A 13,141-nucleotide genomic window follows, 5' to 3' on the forward strand; every position below is an offset into this window, starting at 1 on the left:
TTCCTTCCTTCCTTTCCTTCCTTTCCTTCCTTCCTTTCCTTCCTTCCTTTCCTTCCTTTCCTTCCTTCCTTCCTTCCTTTCCTCCCTTCCTTCCCTCCCTTCCTTCCCTCCCTTCCTTCCCTCCCTTCCTTCCCTCCCTCCCTCCCTCCCTCCCTTCCCCCCTCCCTTCCTCCCTTCCCCCCTCCCTTCCTCCCTTCCCCTTTTTTTTTTTCTTTAACATACACTTGCATTTACTTTGTTGGAAATGCTGCAAGGTGACAACTCAAACAATGTGTTAAAAGAAAGATACATATCTTCAAAGCTGAGTGCATGTTTTAATGGTGTCTTGAGACATGTAGATACACAAAGCATGTCAACCATTCCTGTAACTGTATATAAATATATTTTCTGCAGCAGTGGCTGTAAAGGTCATAAGCTGATTATCTAAAGCTATGGCCATTCGTCGTCACAGCAATCTAAAACAGTTTTTCACTGAGAGCTCATTTTCCTCTAATTATTCCATTCTAAACTCAAGTTGGTAAGTAGTAACAATTTTGATTTTCTGAATTTCTAAACACTTGTTTTATAGATCTAAAAGAAAATTCTATAGCAGTACACTCTTGCAGCTACTGACTCCAACCTGTCAACTGTTTGGTGTGTCTAGTTTTATGCACTCTAAGTTACAGTGACATTAAAGGGGTAACTTTAAATAAAATAGACGTAGATGGGAAGAGACACAAGGTACAGAAGCAGTGAATTTTTTGTTCAGTTCTTTGTACTGGAAGGTGTTCATGCCTTTTAACTACAGAGTGCTGGATTCTTTTATGTGTTCCGAAATGTTACCTCAACCTTATGATTTCTCTTGATTTGGCTGATAGCACTATGTTTGTTGCAGAGTGCATATAATCTTCATATATGAAGTCACTTCCTTTCTCTGTCTCTCTTGTTGTATAAAATATGCTTTGTATTAAGTTATTTCAAGTTTATATCTATTTTCAGATAAAGCAAGCAACCAACCAAACGTAATTACATCTACTTTAGAGTCACATTCAGACATTCTCTCCCACTTAGCAGTTGGATAGAGCCTGCTGGTAAAAACACCAAAGTTATGGGTTCAGTCCCTGTATGGGCCATTCACTCAAGAGCTGGATTTGATCCTTCTGGGTCACTTCCAGCTCAGAAGATTCTGTCAATCTGTGAACAAATCTTGCAAACTTTGTCAAAACTTTAATTAAAATTTATATCCATTTCAAGCCTTAGGTGCATTTAATCAAACTCCTTTATACACAAAATTCCCTTTTATATGGAAAGATTGGACCTGGATTCCGTACACTTTTATTTCTGGATTCTTCATAAAGATCATGTTTTTTGAGAAACAGAAGAAAAAGAAAAAGAGAGAATTTTTTTGAGAAAAAAAAAGTGAAGTGGAGAAGAAAAGACAGATTAAAAAACACCAAAACAACAAAGCAAATCAAAAATATTAGTGTATTTTAAGATCAAAAGTGGACATTCATAAGTGTCTTCCAACAGAAAATGTGGTAAAATTGTTTTACTACTTTTATTATCTCTTGCATGTTTTGAATTAGTGTTGCTACTTGCTTCAAACAATTTTAAAGTGAAACACTTCTGTGTGATTTGTCTGCTTGTGAATTTTCCACTCATCAAGCTTTCAATTTAATTTGATTTTGATTTTCTTTACTAGAGAGACACTTGCAAAGGTTAATGTAAGCAGCTCATTTTTTTATCTTTCTTTTACTATTGCTACATCTTCAGTATTCTAGAAAAGTTTAATGCTACAGCAACATAGAACTTTCAAATGCATGTTTCTGAACGTAAATTTCACTTATATCTCTAGCAAGTGAATGAGGAAAAATTCAGAAACTGATGCCTGAACTGATATTTAAGAAATAGAATAATTGAAGGAAAATAGTCTCTGTCACAGCAACTTCCAAACTGATGGTTACATGAGGGCAAAATATTACACAATGTTTTTATGAAATGTGTTCTTCCTCTTATGTAATCTAGATAATTTTAGCACTGCTGTGAATTCTCCTAAGCCATTTTTATCTATAGTTATACTAAAAGTTTTTCACTGGTCTTTAAAAAATACAGTGGCTGCATTTTTTTTTTTTTTCAATTCTTAAGAAATGAAAGGTTCTTTTAATAATAGTGATCTCTTTGACATCTACACTAAAATTATTTGGCTTACTTTTTTAAAAACTTAATTTTATTCTAATTGCTTTTAATTGATATATATTCTTAGATTTTTTTTTTGGACGTTATAAAGAGGCAGGGTGATTTTTATTTTTTTTTTGCTTTGCACTAGGTTATCTTGTTCCTTCTGCTTTTGTCCTATTTGACATAAGGAAATATCATTTATTTATTTTCTTGCTGGAATACATATTTTCTATCAATATGTTCCTTTTCATTTAGCATCTTAGCATATTGGTAATTTGGCTCTGTACCTACTGTTAACTTATTACTGCTATAGCCTCTGAAAAATTCTGTTGATAATTACTGGCAGCTTATTGAATTGAGGAGAACACAAATTATCAGCCTGTCACTTAAAACTAAACTCAGCTATTTTGTTATTAATTAAATTGATCTGCATCGCTGATCGAGAAAGAACATTTTACAAAGTAATATTTTATGTGGTAAACAATTTTGTACACATTCAAATGTGTTAAATAAATTCAATTTATCACCAGTAAAGACCTCTCAGAATGTTTAGCAATGATAATATGAGTACCCTGTCTTGTATCACTCTGTAATTTTAAAGATGTATTTGTTTAAATGGGAGGTTTACTTTAGCCATCTTATCTTTCTCTTCTGTACTCCCTGAGCACTTTTAATCACAGCAAAAATTTGGGCGAATAAAAGACAGCATTTAATTTTTTATTTAATTAATCAAATATTTTATTAATTTTCCAGGTTTATCCACTATCCTTCAATCCAGAGTTATTTAGGAGAGGGCAACCCAAATCTGCTCCATCTCTTTATGCTTTGAAGTTTTCATTTAAATTGAAACATATGAAAAATAAGCAGGATTTGATTGAATGATAGATTTTGGGCCTTCAGTAAATCAAGATCCTACACAGTTCAGTATGTTTCATGTAAACAGTAGTTTAATAATTAAAAATACCCTAAAATCTTGGCCCCTTCTGTTTATCCAGCTTTCATCTATCCCTATTTGCCTTCCCTGTCTGTTCCAATAATGATGGCAATTTCCACTGCTTGTCACTGGTAGTTCTGCAAAAAGCTGTGCCGCTTCCTTTTTGCTCCCACTGTATATGGAGGAAATTTCATTAATAAATTTGCAAAGCTACCATTCTGTCCTTCAGATTCTGTGTGAAATCCATGTCAGAACTGTAGCAAACTGCCTATGAATAAGGACTAGACAAATGACCTAATTACAAGCTCTTACATATTTACATGATTAAAAGAAAATGTGTAATTATTAAAACCCTTGGTGCTTCTCTGTGAGGCTGCAAATTGTACACCAAGGTGATTTGGGTATTCTGGTATGCTTATTGATGATGTCCTTCTGTCCTAGCTTAGTTTATGTGTCCACCTGTGACATTGTACCTGTACTTAGTAGTAAACAGGGGCAGGGACTGTTTTATTACATGTTTAGCACAATTTGTGCTCTGGTTCTTTGTATCTCATATACAGAAAACTTATGCCAGAGAATCAGTATATTATCCATTGATGCAAACTCAAGCAGACTTTAGCTCACTTTGTTCATGAAAAATTGACTTTCCAAATATAATGGTAATGTTTACTTTGCCAGGAAAATATGATCCAAGGCAATGAAAGCTTCAGGAAGTAAAGCAGTGAAAATTGTCTATAAATCTTAAGCTAACTTGCTGTAGTATAGAGAAGAAGAATATATTAGTGCACAAGTACACTGTTATAAGTGAAAAAGATCTACCTAAAAGTTCTAGCACATCTTAAATAATATATAGAAATTATTTTCAACTATATTTTTTATCCTTGTGAATTGTGTAAATGTTCTATTGCACAAGAGAAAAACATTCTGAACTTACTTCTACATTCAAGTAGTAAGCTACATGTACATTTACAAAGAGAGATGTATCTACTGAGCCAGTCAGAACTTCTCTTGGCCCTGTTCATCCTGAGGTTCAGCATTCCCTCTAAGTTAAAGCAGAGTTTGGTAACTGAACTCTGGTAACAAGGACGTTTTTGCCTTCTGGATAGTTTTTGGGTCGAGGGATCTGATTCACTTGTTAGTTATTCGTTATTACCATGAAATCCTGCCTAGGGCTTTTAAAATTTGTGTCATCATTCATCTCTATGACACCTTATGCAGGATTATACGTCTGCATCTTACAAGTGTGCTTTCTCCATATTCTCAGGTTTATTTTAGTGCAGTTTCATGGTAATATTTCCCCTCTTGTTCAGAAAAACACTTTTATAGTGTACAGATCCTAGCACTGTTTATATGGTGTGCCTTTTAAATTCCTCTTTTGAACAAATTGTTCATAATATATATCTTATTTCTGGGATGTGACATTCATTACTATTGTCTCATAGCTCAGAGTTACAAAGCATAGACTGCCCTAGAATACAAGGCAGTGGGAATGTCTGTAAAGAGTTTTAGGATCATGTTCTGATATGACAGGAAATACCATCTAGGAAGAAAGTAAGTATATAAGGGAAAAAAATGGCATTTAAGGTTGGATTCCTCTCCCAGCTCTAGGAATTACATGTCTAAAGGTGGCTTAAATTCCTGTACTCACTTTATGCATAGCAGAGCTATCTTCTGGTTCTTAAATTGCCCCCAGATAGATTTTTTGCCTTATACATCTACAGGAAGTTTCTCTTCTCATATTAGTTTTAATTCAATTTCTTACAAGATGTGTGCTTTCATCAAGGAAAATATTGCTTACCTTTCCTACAGTGGGGAATTTTGATGAATGGAAAGACTGCTGCTCATGCCAATTATCATATCAGGATCTTTTTCACCCTTTAGCTGGGTAATCTGAGGATAGATCCTGTTCCTTGTTCTCAAAGCTGTTGATTCAGTATGCCAGAACATTGATCTTTCTCAGTCTCAGATCATGGTACAGCAATAGAAAGTTGTTGTCACTGATGTAGTCCATTTTTTTCATTAAACAAGGTTCCTTATTAGTACAGAATTATATCTACAATTTTAATCAAGGTGCAACTGATTTTCATCTCTGCAATTCAATTTCATAGAAATAAAATTTAGTGCTGTGGCTTCTTCTAACAATTGAACCTCTGTGGACTTCATTGTTGATGTATACATCACTAATTCTTACCCCTGACAGAATCAGAGCATGGTTGAGGTTAGAATAGAACTCTGGAGGTCTTCAGGTCCAACTCCCCATTTTCAAGCAGAATCAGAATAAGTTGCCCAAGATTGTGTCCAAACAACTTTTGAATATCTTCAGGGACTGAGAACCTACAACTCTCCTGGACAACTTGTACCAGTACCAGGGCTGAGTTACCTGCAAAGCAAAAGAAATTCTTATGTTTGAAAGAACCTATTGTGTTTCAGTTTTTCCCCATTATCTCTTCTGTCACTGGACACGACCAAACCTGGCTTAGCCTTTACACCCTCCCTTCAGATATTTGTACACAGTGATGAGATACTCTGTAAGCCTTCATTTGTCTAAGCTAAACTGTCCCAGCTCCCTCTTCCTTTACTCATAGAAGAGATGCTCCAGTCCCTTAGCAATTTTAATGTCTCTCTCTAGTAGCTCCATCTCTGTCTTGTGCTGGGGAGTCCAGAACTGAACAGAGCATTTCAGGTGTGGATCCACCAGTAATGTTCAGAAGGGGAGCCACCTCCCTTGACCTGCTGTCGACACTCCTTGATGACAGAGAGCTCCATCTTAGTAGTGCCAGGTCCACCCAATAGTCATGCCAGTAAGTGGTCAGTCCAAAGGAAGTGCCATATCACACCAAGAGAATAATAGATTGCTGATGTCAAGCCTGTTTCAGTAATCAGAACTATAACTATTTGTGACTTTTCTGAGAATTTTTCTCATTCCCAGAAATTTCCAAGCTGCACATTAATCTCTGTGTGTACCTTTGTGGTTGCACCGTCATTGCAGAGTTATCCCATTTTGAAGTCAATTGCACTAACTGGAAGTATCCTGAAGATATTGTTTGAGTAAAAGATTCTGAATCCACCTCTAAATAAATCTGAATATTTAGTCTTATTGTTCCAAATAAACCTGGGAATGTTCAACTGGATTGTTTCTGAAAATGGAAATATTAGAAGTTATTTTGAGATATGTGTTTTGTATGTATATTCTCTTACTGACTTCCTTCTGCTCTCTGTTACACTGTTAGTATAAGTGGTATGTAGGATGTAGATGGGCATGCTCTACTTTATATCTCCATGTACTAAGCATTGGTGGGACATATGTACACTTACAGTGGGCTCACATCCCATATAAGGATCTCTGATTAATTCTAAGTATTCTGTCATTGCATTGCTGTAACTCTGATGCAACTAATAATGAATTAGTATTTTATTTCAGAATTGGTTTTTGTATGTGTGTGTCTTTAAGGTCTTTCCACCATAGTAAGTATGACTTGATAAAGTATATAAAAAAAACAAATTCAAGCAGTAAAACCTTTAACATTTTCCACAAATAATTTCAAAATCTAATTTACTATCAAAACCAAAAGAGGTAAGTCAGATACTCAGTGAGATCTAGTAGTGCTCTAGCTAACGCTTAATGCTATTGGATGGAAAGCTATTTTGTTCAGATTTTTCAGTAACAGCAGTAATAAATGTAGCTTGTTAAGAGAGATAGTGGGTTTTTTTAGTACTGTAAATTTTATTTGAGCAAAAGTCTGCTCACAAAGAATTTTGTGTCAAAACTGCAAAATCAAAGTCACAGGCATCTAAGGTAGAATTTAAATGGCATAAGCACGGGCATCAAAAGCTGTTGGGGGTGCCCTAGGGTATTCAAGGCATCTGTATGAGGCAGATGTGAGGCAGATCAAATGTGAACATCAAGTGGACCAGCAGCTGGACACCAGAATATCCTAGGACATCTCTCACAGTATAACTGAATTGACCCAGGGTATGATCAGTTTCACATTAAAACATCTAATTGTAGATGTCCACATGTAAACTGTCTGACCCTGCTGAAGAGCTGTGTTCCACTGATGGTACTGAGTAGATTTTCACTGCCTGTAATAGGAGTTTTACATAAACCCAGGCTTGTTAACAGGGAGCTGTATTACATTCCTATTATATTTTCTTATATACTTATTAATTTTATTATAAAACTGACAGCATTTTTGTTTTTGTCCTGAATAATAATAAAAAATCTTGTATTCTAGTATTTATTCTTGCCCATTCAGTGTTTTTTATGTGTAGTTAAAATAGAAGGGAAAAAATAAATACTTATTTTCCGAGTGTATTCTTTACAGAAAGATTAATTGATATTTTAAATGTCACAATATTTCTTTTCTAGACAGAAAAAGGGAGTGCCCTGCATGAAGCAGCCCTATTTGGAAAGGTGGAGGTAGTACGCATTTTGCTTGAAACAGGTAAATTTGATTTACAGGAAACACTGAACAAATACCCCTAATTTTCCCAATCTGGTGTATGCCTCCTTAAGTTTTGGTTATACGAATTACTTTTATCTTTATCAGCCTTTTCAAATCTAATCACATGTACTTCTCATTAAAACAGTGTTCTTTTAAAATAAGAAATTGCTATACACAGAGAACAAAGGTGATGTTCAGACTCAGAAATTCCATATATGACTCAGTGTATGCCACTGTATTCTGAAAATAAATGTATTATGAGAACAAAATGGCTACATAAAATTTTGTTTTTCTCTCTGAAAGGCAGCCAAGAATATTCTTTGATGTAGAGACCACAGGATTCATGTTCACATTTATTTCCTTCAGTTAGCTATTCCTAGCCAACATACCATTCTGCCTGCTTCTTCATTTCCTGTATAAACTGAGTGCCTTGAAGAAAAGGGAAGGCACTGTGTCTCTGAGAATTGCATTTTGTCCTGAAAGAAAAGAAGAACAGGGATATAAAGTCCAAACAACCCATCTACTGCATAATAAGTTTCAGAACTGTTGTAGGTAAATTACTCATCTAGATAACTCTCTTCTCAGATAAATTGTAAGACCAATGAGAATGAAAGTACTTAAGAAATAGTAGTAGATTCATGTACTTCCGTTACATTGAGGGATCTCATTGGTCTTTATTATCAGTTCTTGTGGTGTTACTCATACATTGCAAGAAAAGGTTTATCCTAATCACAGCTCTTCAGCTGAATCTCAACTAGTGTATCCCTGGTCTCAGGCCTGTTTTCAGAAAAAAAAAAGGCCCTTCCAAGTTTCTTTTCTGTCTGGATGAAAAAGAAGGAGGCTGAAAGGGATCTTCACCTGCCCTAAAAAAGGCAGGGCCCTTTTTTTTCCTAAAAAAGGAAGGACTGGAGAACATCACACAAACACAGGAAGTCCTTTAGACCACAGAAAAGGCTCACCTTTATCAGATTAATGTGTTACAGCCTCTATCAGCGTACAATTGTCAAGACAGTGGAGTAGAATCTTCACTGTGAACTCCTTCAACCCCAAATGCTCTGCACTTCTTGCAACACTCCCCACCTTCTGCCTTTTATACCTAACAATCCCCTTTTTTCTAGTTCTTCAAAAAGAGTCAGAAGATGTTATAGGTAGCTACTACAAAGGAAAGATGTGAGCTGGTATGTCTGGCCTCTGAAAGTCAACTGCCACTGCTAAATAGCCCAGTAATATTTTGGTTTTTTTCAGAGAGAAAATTTTGTGTTTCTCACAAAACAAATTAGGAAACTGTCCATTGGATTAGGAAATTACCGTAATTGCAGCCTTTTCTGTTGGACGCTTTCAGAGTGTCCTTTTAAATCCTGCTTTCTCTATTTTTCTCTGTTTAGTGTCCTGAGAAGAATTTCACTTTGTTTGCTAAGACATTTAATATCTTTACTTTTTATGAAAGCACATCTAAGCGGAAAAACAACTTGAGTATTTTATCATAAGGCAAAATTTCCAAGGAAACTCCTACAAGGCAAAGGTAGAGAGTCAAGTACCACGCACAACAGGTTCTGATTCAGGGCAATGCTCAAACTTAATTCACAGTTTAAAGCAAGCCATTACTTTGTTAACAGTATGGACAGTGTGTGAGGAAATCCCGTGGCTGTTCATAATGCCTGTATAATACACATGGATATTTCAGTCTATTCATGGCATGAATTTTGAAAATGTTGCCATGAAGTACAACTTTATTAACATACAGATAAAAATATTTTCAGTCTTGCTCTCAAAACGCATACTTGTACTATGGACTAGAAAGTTCCCAATGAATTTGGAGTTTGGAGAGAAATGTAGGAGAAACATTCAAATAATTTATTGATTTTACAAAATATCCTTTCCAGTATGGCTCTCTGTTCCTTAGGAACAATCTGTTAAAATAATCCCAAATTTGGTTACTTTATATCCCCATATTCTATGGAAACATAAAAAACATCCATGTCAGCATGTGAATTTTAGGCTACTCAAGCTTTAAACTGAAATGTATTCTGTACTTCAGCTGTAATGCAGTTGTAAAACCACGTGGTTTGAATTTGTCAGATAGTTCAGTCTGATATAACACATTTATAATCCGAAGCATTTAGGGTTAAATATTCCACCACAGATCCATTTCTTTTTCAGGAATTGATACCAACATAAAGGACAGTTTGGGTAGAACAGTTTTGGATATACTTAAAGAACATCCATCTCAGCAGTCTCTCCAAATTGCAGCTCTACTTCAAGGTAAGCCACATTCAATAATACATGTGTTAGAGAAAATAGAGAAATATGGTTGTATATAGTAATTTCTACTCTTAACATGTTTCTTTACATAAAGGAGCAGTCTTTTGATTTAAAAAGACTAGTTGAACAAAAATAAGTTGTCTAATATCTGAATTTCAGAGTAAAGCCTTTCTTTTTTTGAGGATCACTGACATTAGCAAGGCATGTCACTTATACTTAGTCTTTTTACATTCTTCATTACACCATAGCATACTGTAATATTTCAATAGCAGTTCCATTAAATTGTAATGATAACCTAAAATTGAAATGCTTGATTTGTTCATAAATAGCAACTAAATGACTGAAAGATGATGACAATTTCTCAATTTCATTATATTTTGCTCAATTTTCTTAAATTTAAAAAAAAACAACAACAACAACATAAAATAAACAACACCAAAACCAAAAAAATCAGGCAGTATTTCTTTTTATTATAGGAGAAATAATACAATTTTTCATACATGCATTTGTTCTCATTCCCTGTCTTACTTTTACGGTGTCAGGTTGATGGAAGTTCATTGTTTACTTCAATCTTCTGCTCTAGAAGATAGCAGTAAAGTGATGAAACATGAGATAGAACATAACTCAGTGTTAAGCATAATTTCTTCTCTTCTGTGCAATTTGTTCCCTGCATTTTCAGATTAGCCTTTCACTAAGTGTGTTTGACAGAGGAGGTCCTTGCAGGTATCAGTGCTGCATCTTCATCTCTATTGATTATTCCCACCATTAAATAAGCCATTTTAATCAGTTCAGTGTTGGTTCTACACATGAACTAGCTCATGCTACAGGCTCCCTCATATCTGTATTTTATAAGAATATTTCCTAGAGAAAATGAGGTCATGTGGCCATACTGTGTCCTTTCTTTCCTGAATAATTTCCAAACTAGTTGAACAGCTTCTGTGAAGTTTTCCAGTAAGATGATGGACTGGAAACACAAAGCTTCTATAAGTATAATGAAAATTTTGCAGGCTGTAGGAGAGGTATTCCCGTAAGGAGCACATTCATATTAGAGCTGAACCAGTTAACAGCTTGCCTTGAGGTCTCCCTCTCTCCCTTCCTATTTTCCTTTGCCTTTTCCCTCACTTCCCCCCTTCCTCCTCCCCTACTTCCACCTACACAGCTCTCTTACATATTTCCCATTTACATGAGACTTCAAAGTGACCTCATTCAGCTCATGAACTGGTAGAATACAAAATATATATTTATTATATATATAAAATAATGAGAAACAATATTAAAAATCTATAAATATACTTTCTGTAGTTTTAATTAGCTTGCCTCCTGTGTGATTCAGGTCTCAGAGTTGCCTCTATCTCAGGTAACTACACAGTGCATTGAAAACTGAGGAGGAAGAGATGTGTGGAGGACACAGGCTTCCCCTGTCAGCAGAAGGGAGTTTCTAATTTGAGCCAGACTCAAACTTCAATCTTTAAGTCCTCACAGAGCTGCAGCATGAACATAGTACCATGTAGAAGAACAGAGGGTTAATGTCATACTAGAACTTCTTCAGTGGCAGGAAAACAGTTGGTCAGAACTCCCATTTTCTTAGACATCAGAATCAAACATCCTTCAGATATTAATCTAAGATTCATCATAAAATCCCATCACCAACTAAACTAATTTTACTATCTCTTCATTGTTCCATTTTCTCCTCAGTGTGATAACCTTGCAGTCTCCACTGACAAACATTTTTTTCAGAGTACCCTTGCTCTGTGAATAATAAAGCACCCAATGCCATCTCATGGGTTTCTCATGTTAATGGATCGGTACCTGCCCTCAGTCTTTACCACACACAGAGAGAAAAATAAATATATTAATTTCAATCCTTTTTGTTGCTTTGACATGCAGTCTTTTTCAAAAGTGTGCCCTGAAGTATAAAAATGACTGCTTAGTAGTTTCAGCTCTTATTAGTGTGATGAAACTGTCTTGTAATGAGCAGCTGTTTATTTTTGCTCTCTGCCTATAATCAGAAGTGGTGTGCAAGAATGAAAAATGGTTACAAAGATGCCATTCTGACTCTTAAGACAACCTGAGGAGTCCCTTCAGAACTCCCTTGGGGAGCTTACATAGATTCTTTTTCATCATCAAGATGTTCACTGAATCTTTATCCATCAAAGTTTGAACTGTGAACTGAAGTTGAAAAAGTCAGGAGTAGCAGGATTCAGTACTAGCACTATTGATGATACAGTTGACCTACACTCCTCTAAAAAAGACAGCTGAGTATACTCTTCACTGAAGTATGGGTATTTATCCTATTGTAGCTGAAAAATCAATGAAGCACTGGAATTTTTGGAATCCTGAATGTACTATAATTGAGTTCGACTTCAGTGCATAATGAATTCCATGCAAAGAAAAGGCAATTACCAAGAGAGATTTGGTGACTTCCAAATAAATTCCCGTTAAGGCTGCTGTCTTCAGATGGTTGTCTACAGCAGCTTACAAGGCTCTTTCATGTAGACTTACAGGAAATAGAAATTAAATTAATGATGCCAGACAATTACTGGCAGATTTTTTAAGTTTCTTGCTAATTTTGTGCTTTATGCAGACATAGTGGAATTAATTTGTTCTTTCACCTTGTTGCCAGGATAGACTAAGATTTTATCACTAAGCATTCTCATTAATTTTTACTGGTTCCCCTTTTCATTGTTCTGAGTGTCACTTTACAGTTTATAGTATTAACATAGCATAGATTTTTTCCCTGCCACAAAACATTAGCTTTCAAAATATAAAACAGAGACTGAAAGATACCAATGGACAGGCTGGCAGAAATGGACAAAGAAATAATGTGACTGGTATTACTGGTGGGCCTGTTATGCAGAGGGATAACAGAGTTTGAAGAAATATTTATAAAGAGAATGAGTTAGTTCTGGGAATATTTATAAGAAACTACTTTGAAGGAGATAACAGTAATTTCTGTGTTTAGAAGCAGTTAATGAAGGTAGTAACACTAAACCCCATGAACTGATACTAAACCCAACAGGGCTGGTAGCCACTTGTGAATAAATGCTCTCCCAGAATTTAAGAATTTTGGATAGAAATTGTCCTCCCTCTTTTAAGAATATTTAGAAAACTACTTTTTACAGATTGTAGTTTTAAAGAAACAAGGCCTTTTGCCCGTGAGGTTTTAGAAGTGATCCTAGCATTCTTGTGATCCTTATTTTACATCTGTTCTTACTATCCTGAGAAAACAGCAATAGAAGTTTCTGCAAAAAAATTTTTTTGTGTGTTCGCAAAGCCTGCCATCTTTTTTGAGATGTTGGCACATAACCTGATAGAAGGAAAATAAGTTAAAAGATCACTTAAA

General features: G+C 35.3%; 1 protein-coding gene across 3 annotated transcripts in view; it reads left to right on the forward strand.

Moving 5' to 3' along the window:
* LOC131573653 (ankyrin repeat and sterile alpha motif domain-containing protein 1B-like) overlaps positions 1 to 13,141 on the forward strand; it is a 409,781-nt gene that overhangs the window by 58,782 nt on the left and 337,858 nt on the right. For 2 of the 3 annotated variants that reach the window (XM_058827806.1, XM_058827807.1), the window contains exons 5-6: positions 7,461 to 7,536; positions 9,697 to 9,798. In XM_058827806.1, the coding sequence (XP_058683789.1) occupies positions 7,461 to 7,536; positions 9,697 to 9,798 (178 nt within the window). Of the gene's footprint in view, positions 1 to 2,910; positions 3,026 to 3,210; positions 3,216 to 7,460; positions 7,537 to 9,696; positions 9,799 to 13,141 lie in introns of all 3 variants that reach the window. The other variant, XM_058827808.1, reaches the window with a different exon arrangement.

The sequence above is a fragment of the Poecile atricapillus genome, chromosome Z, assembly GCF_030490865.1.
Source record: "Poecile atricapillus isolate bPoeAtr1 chromosome Z, bPoeAtr1.hap1, whole genome shotgun sequence".
Lineage (NCBI taxonomy): Eukaryota > Metazoa > Chordata > Aves > Passeriformes > Paridae > Poecile > Poecile atricapillus.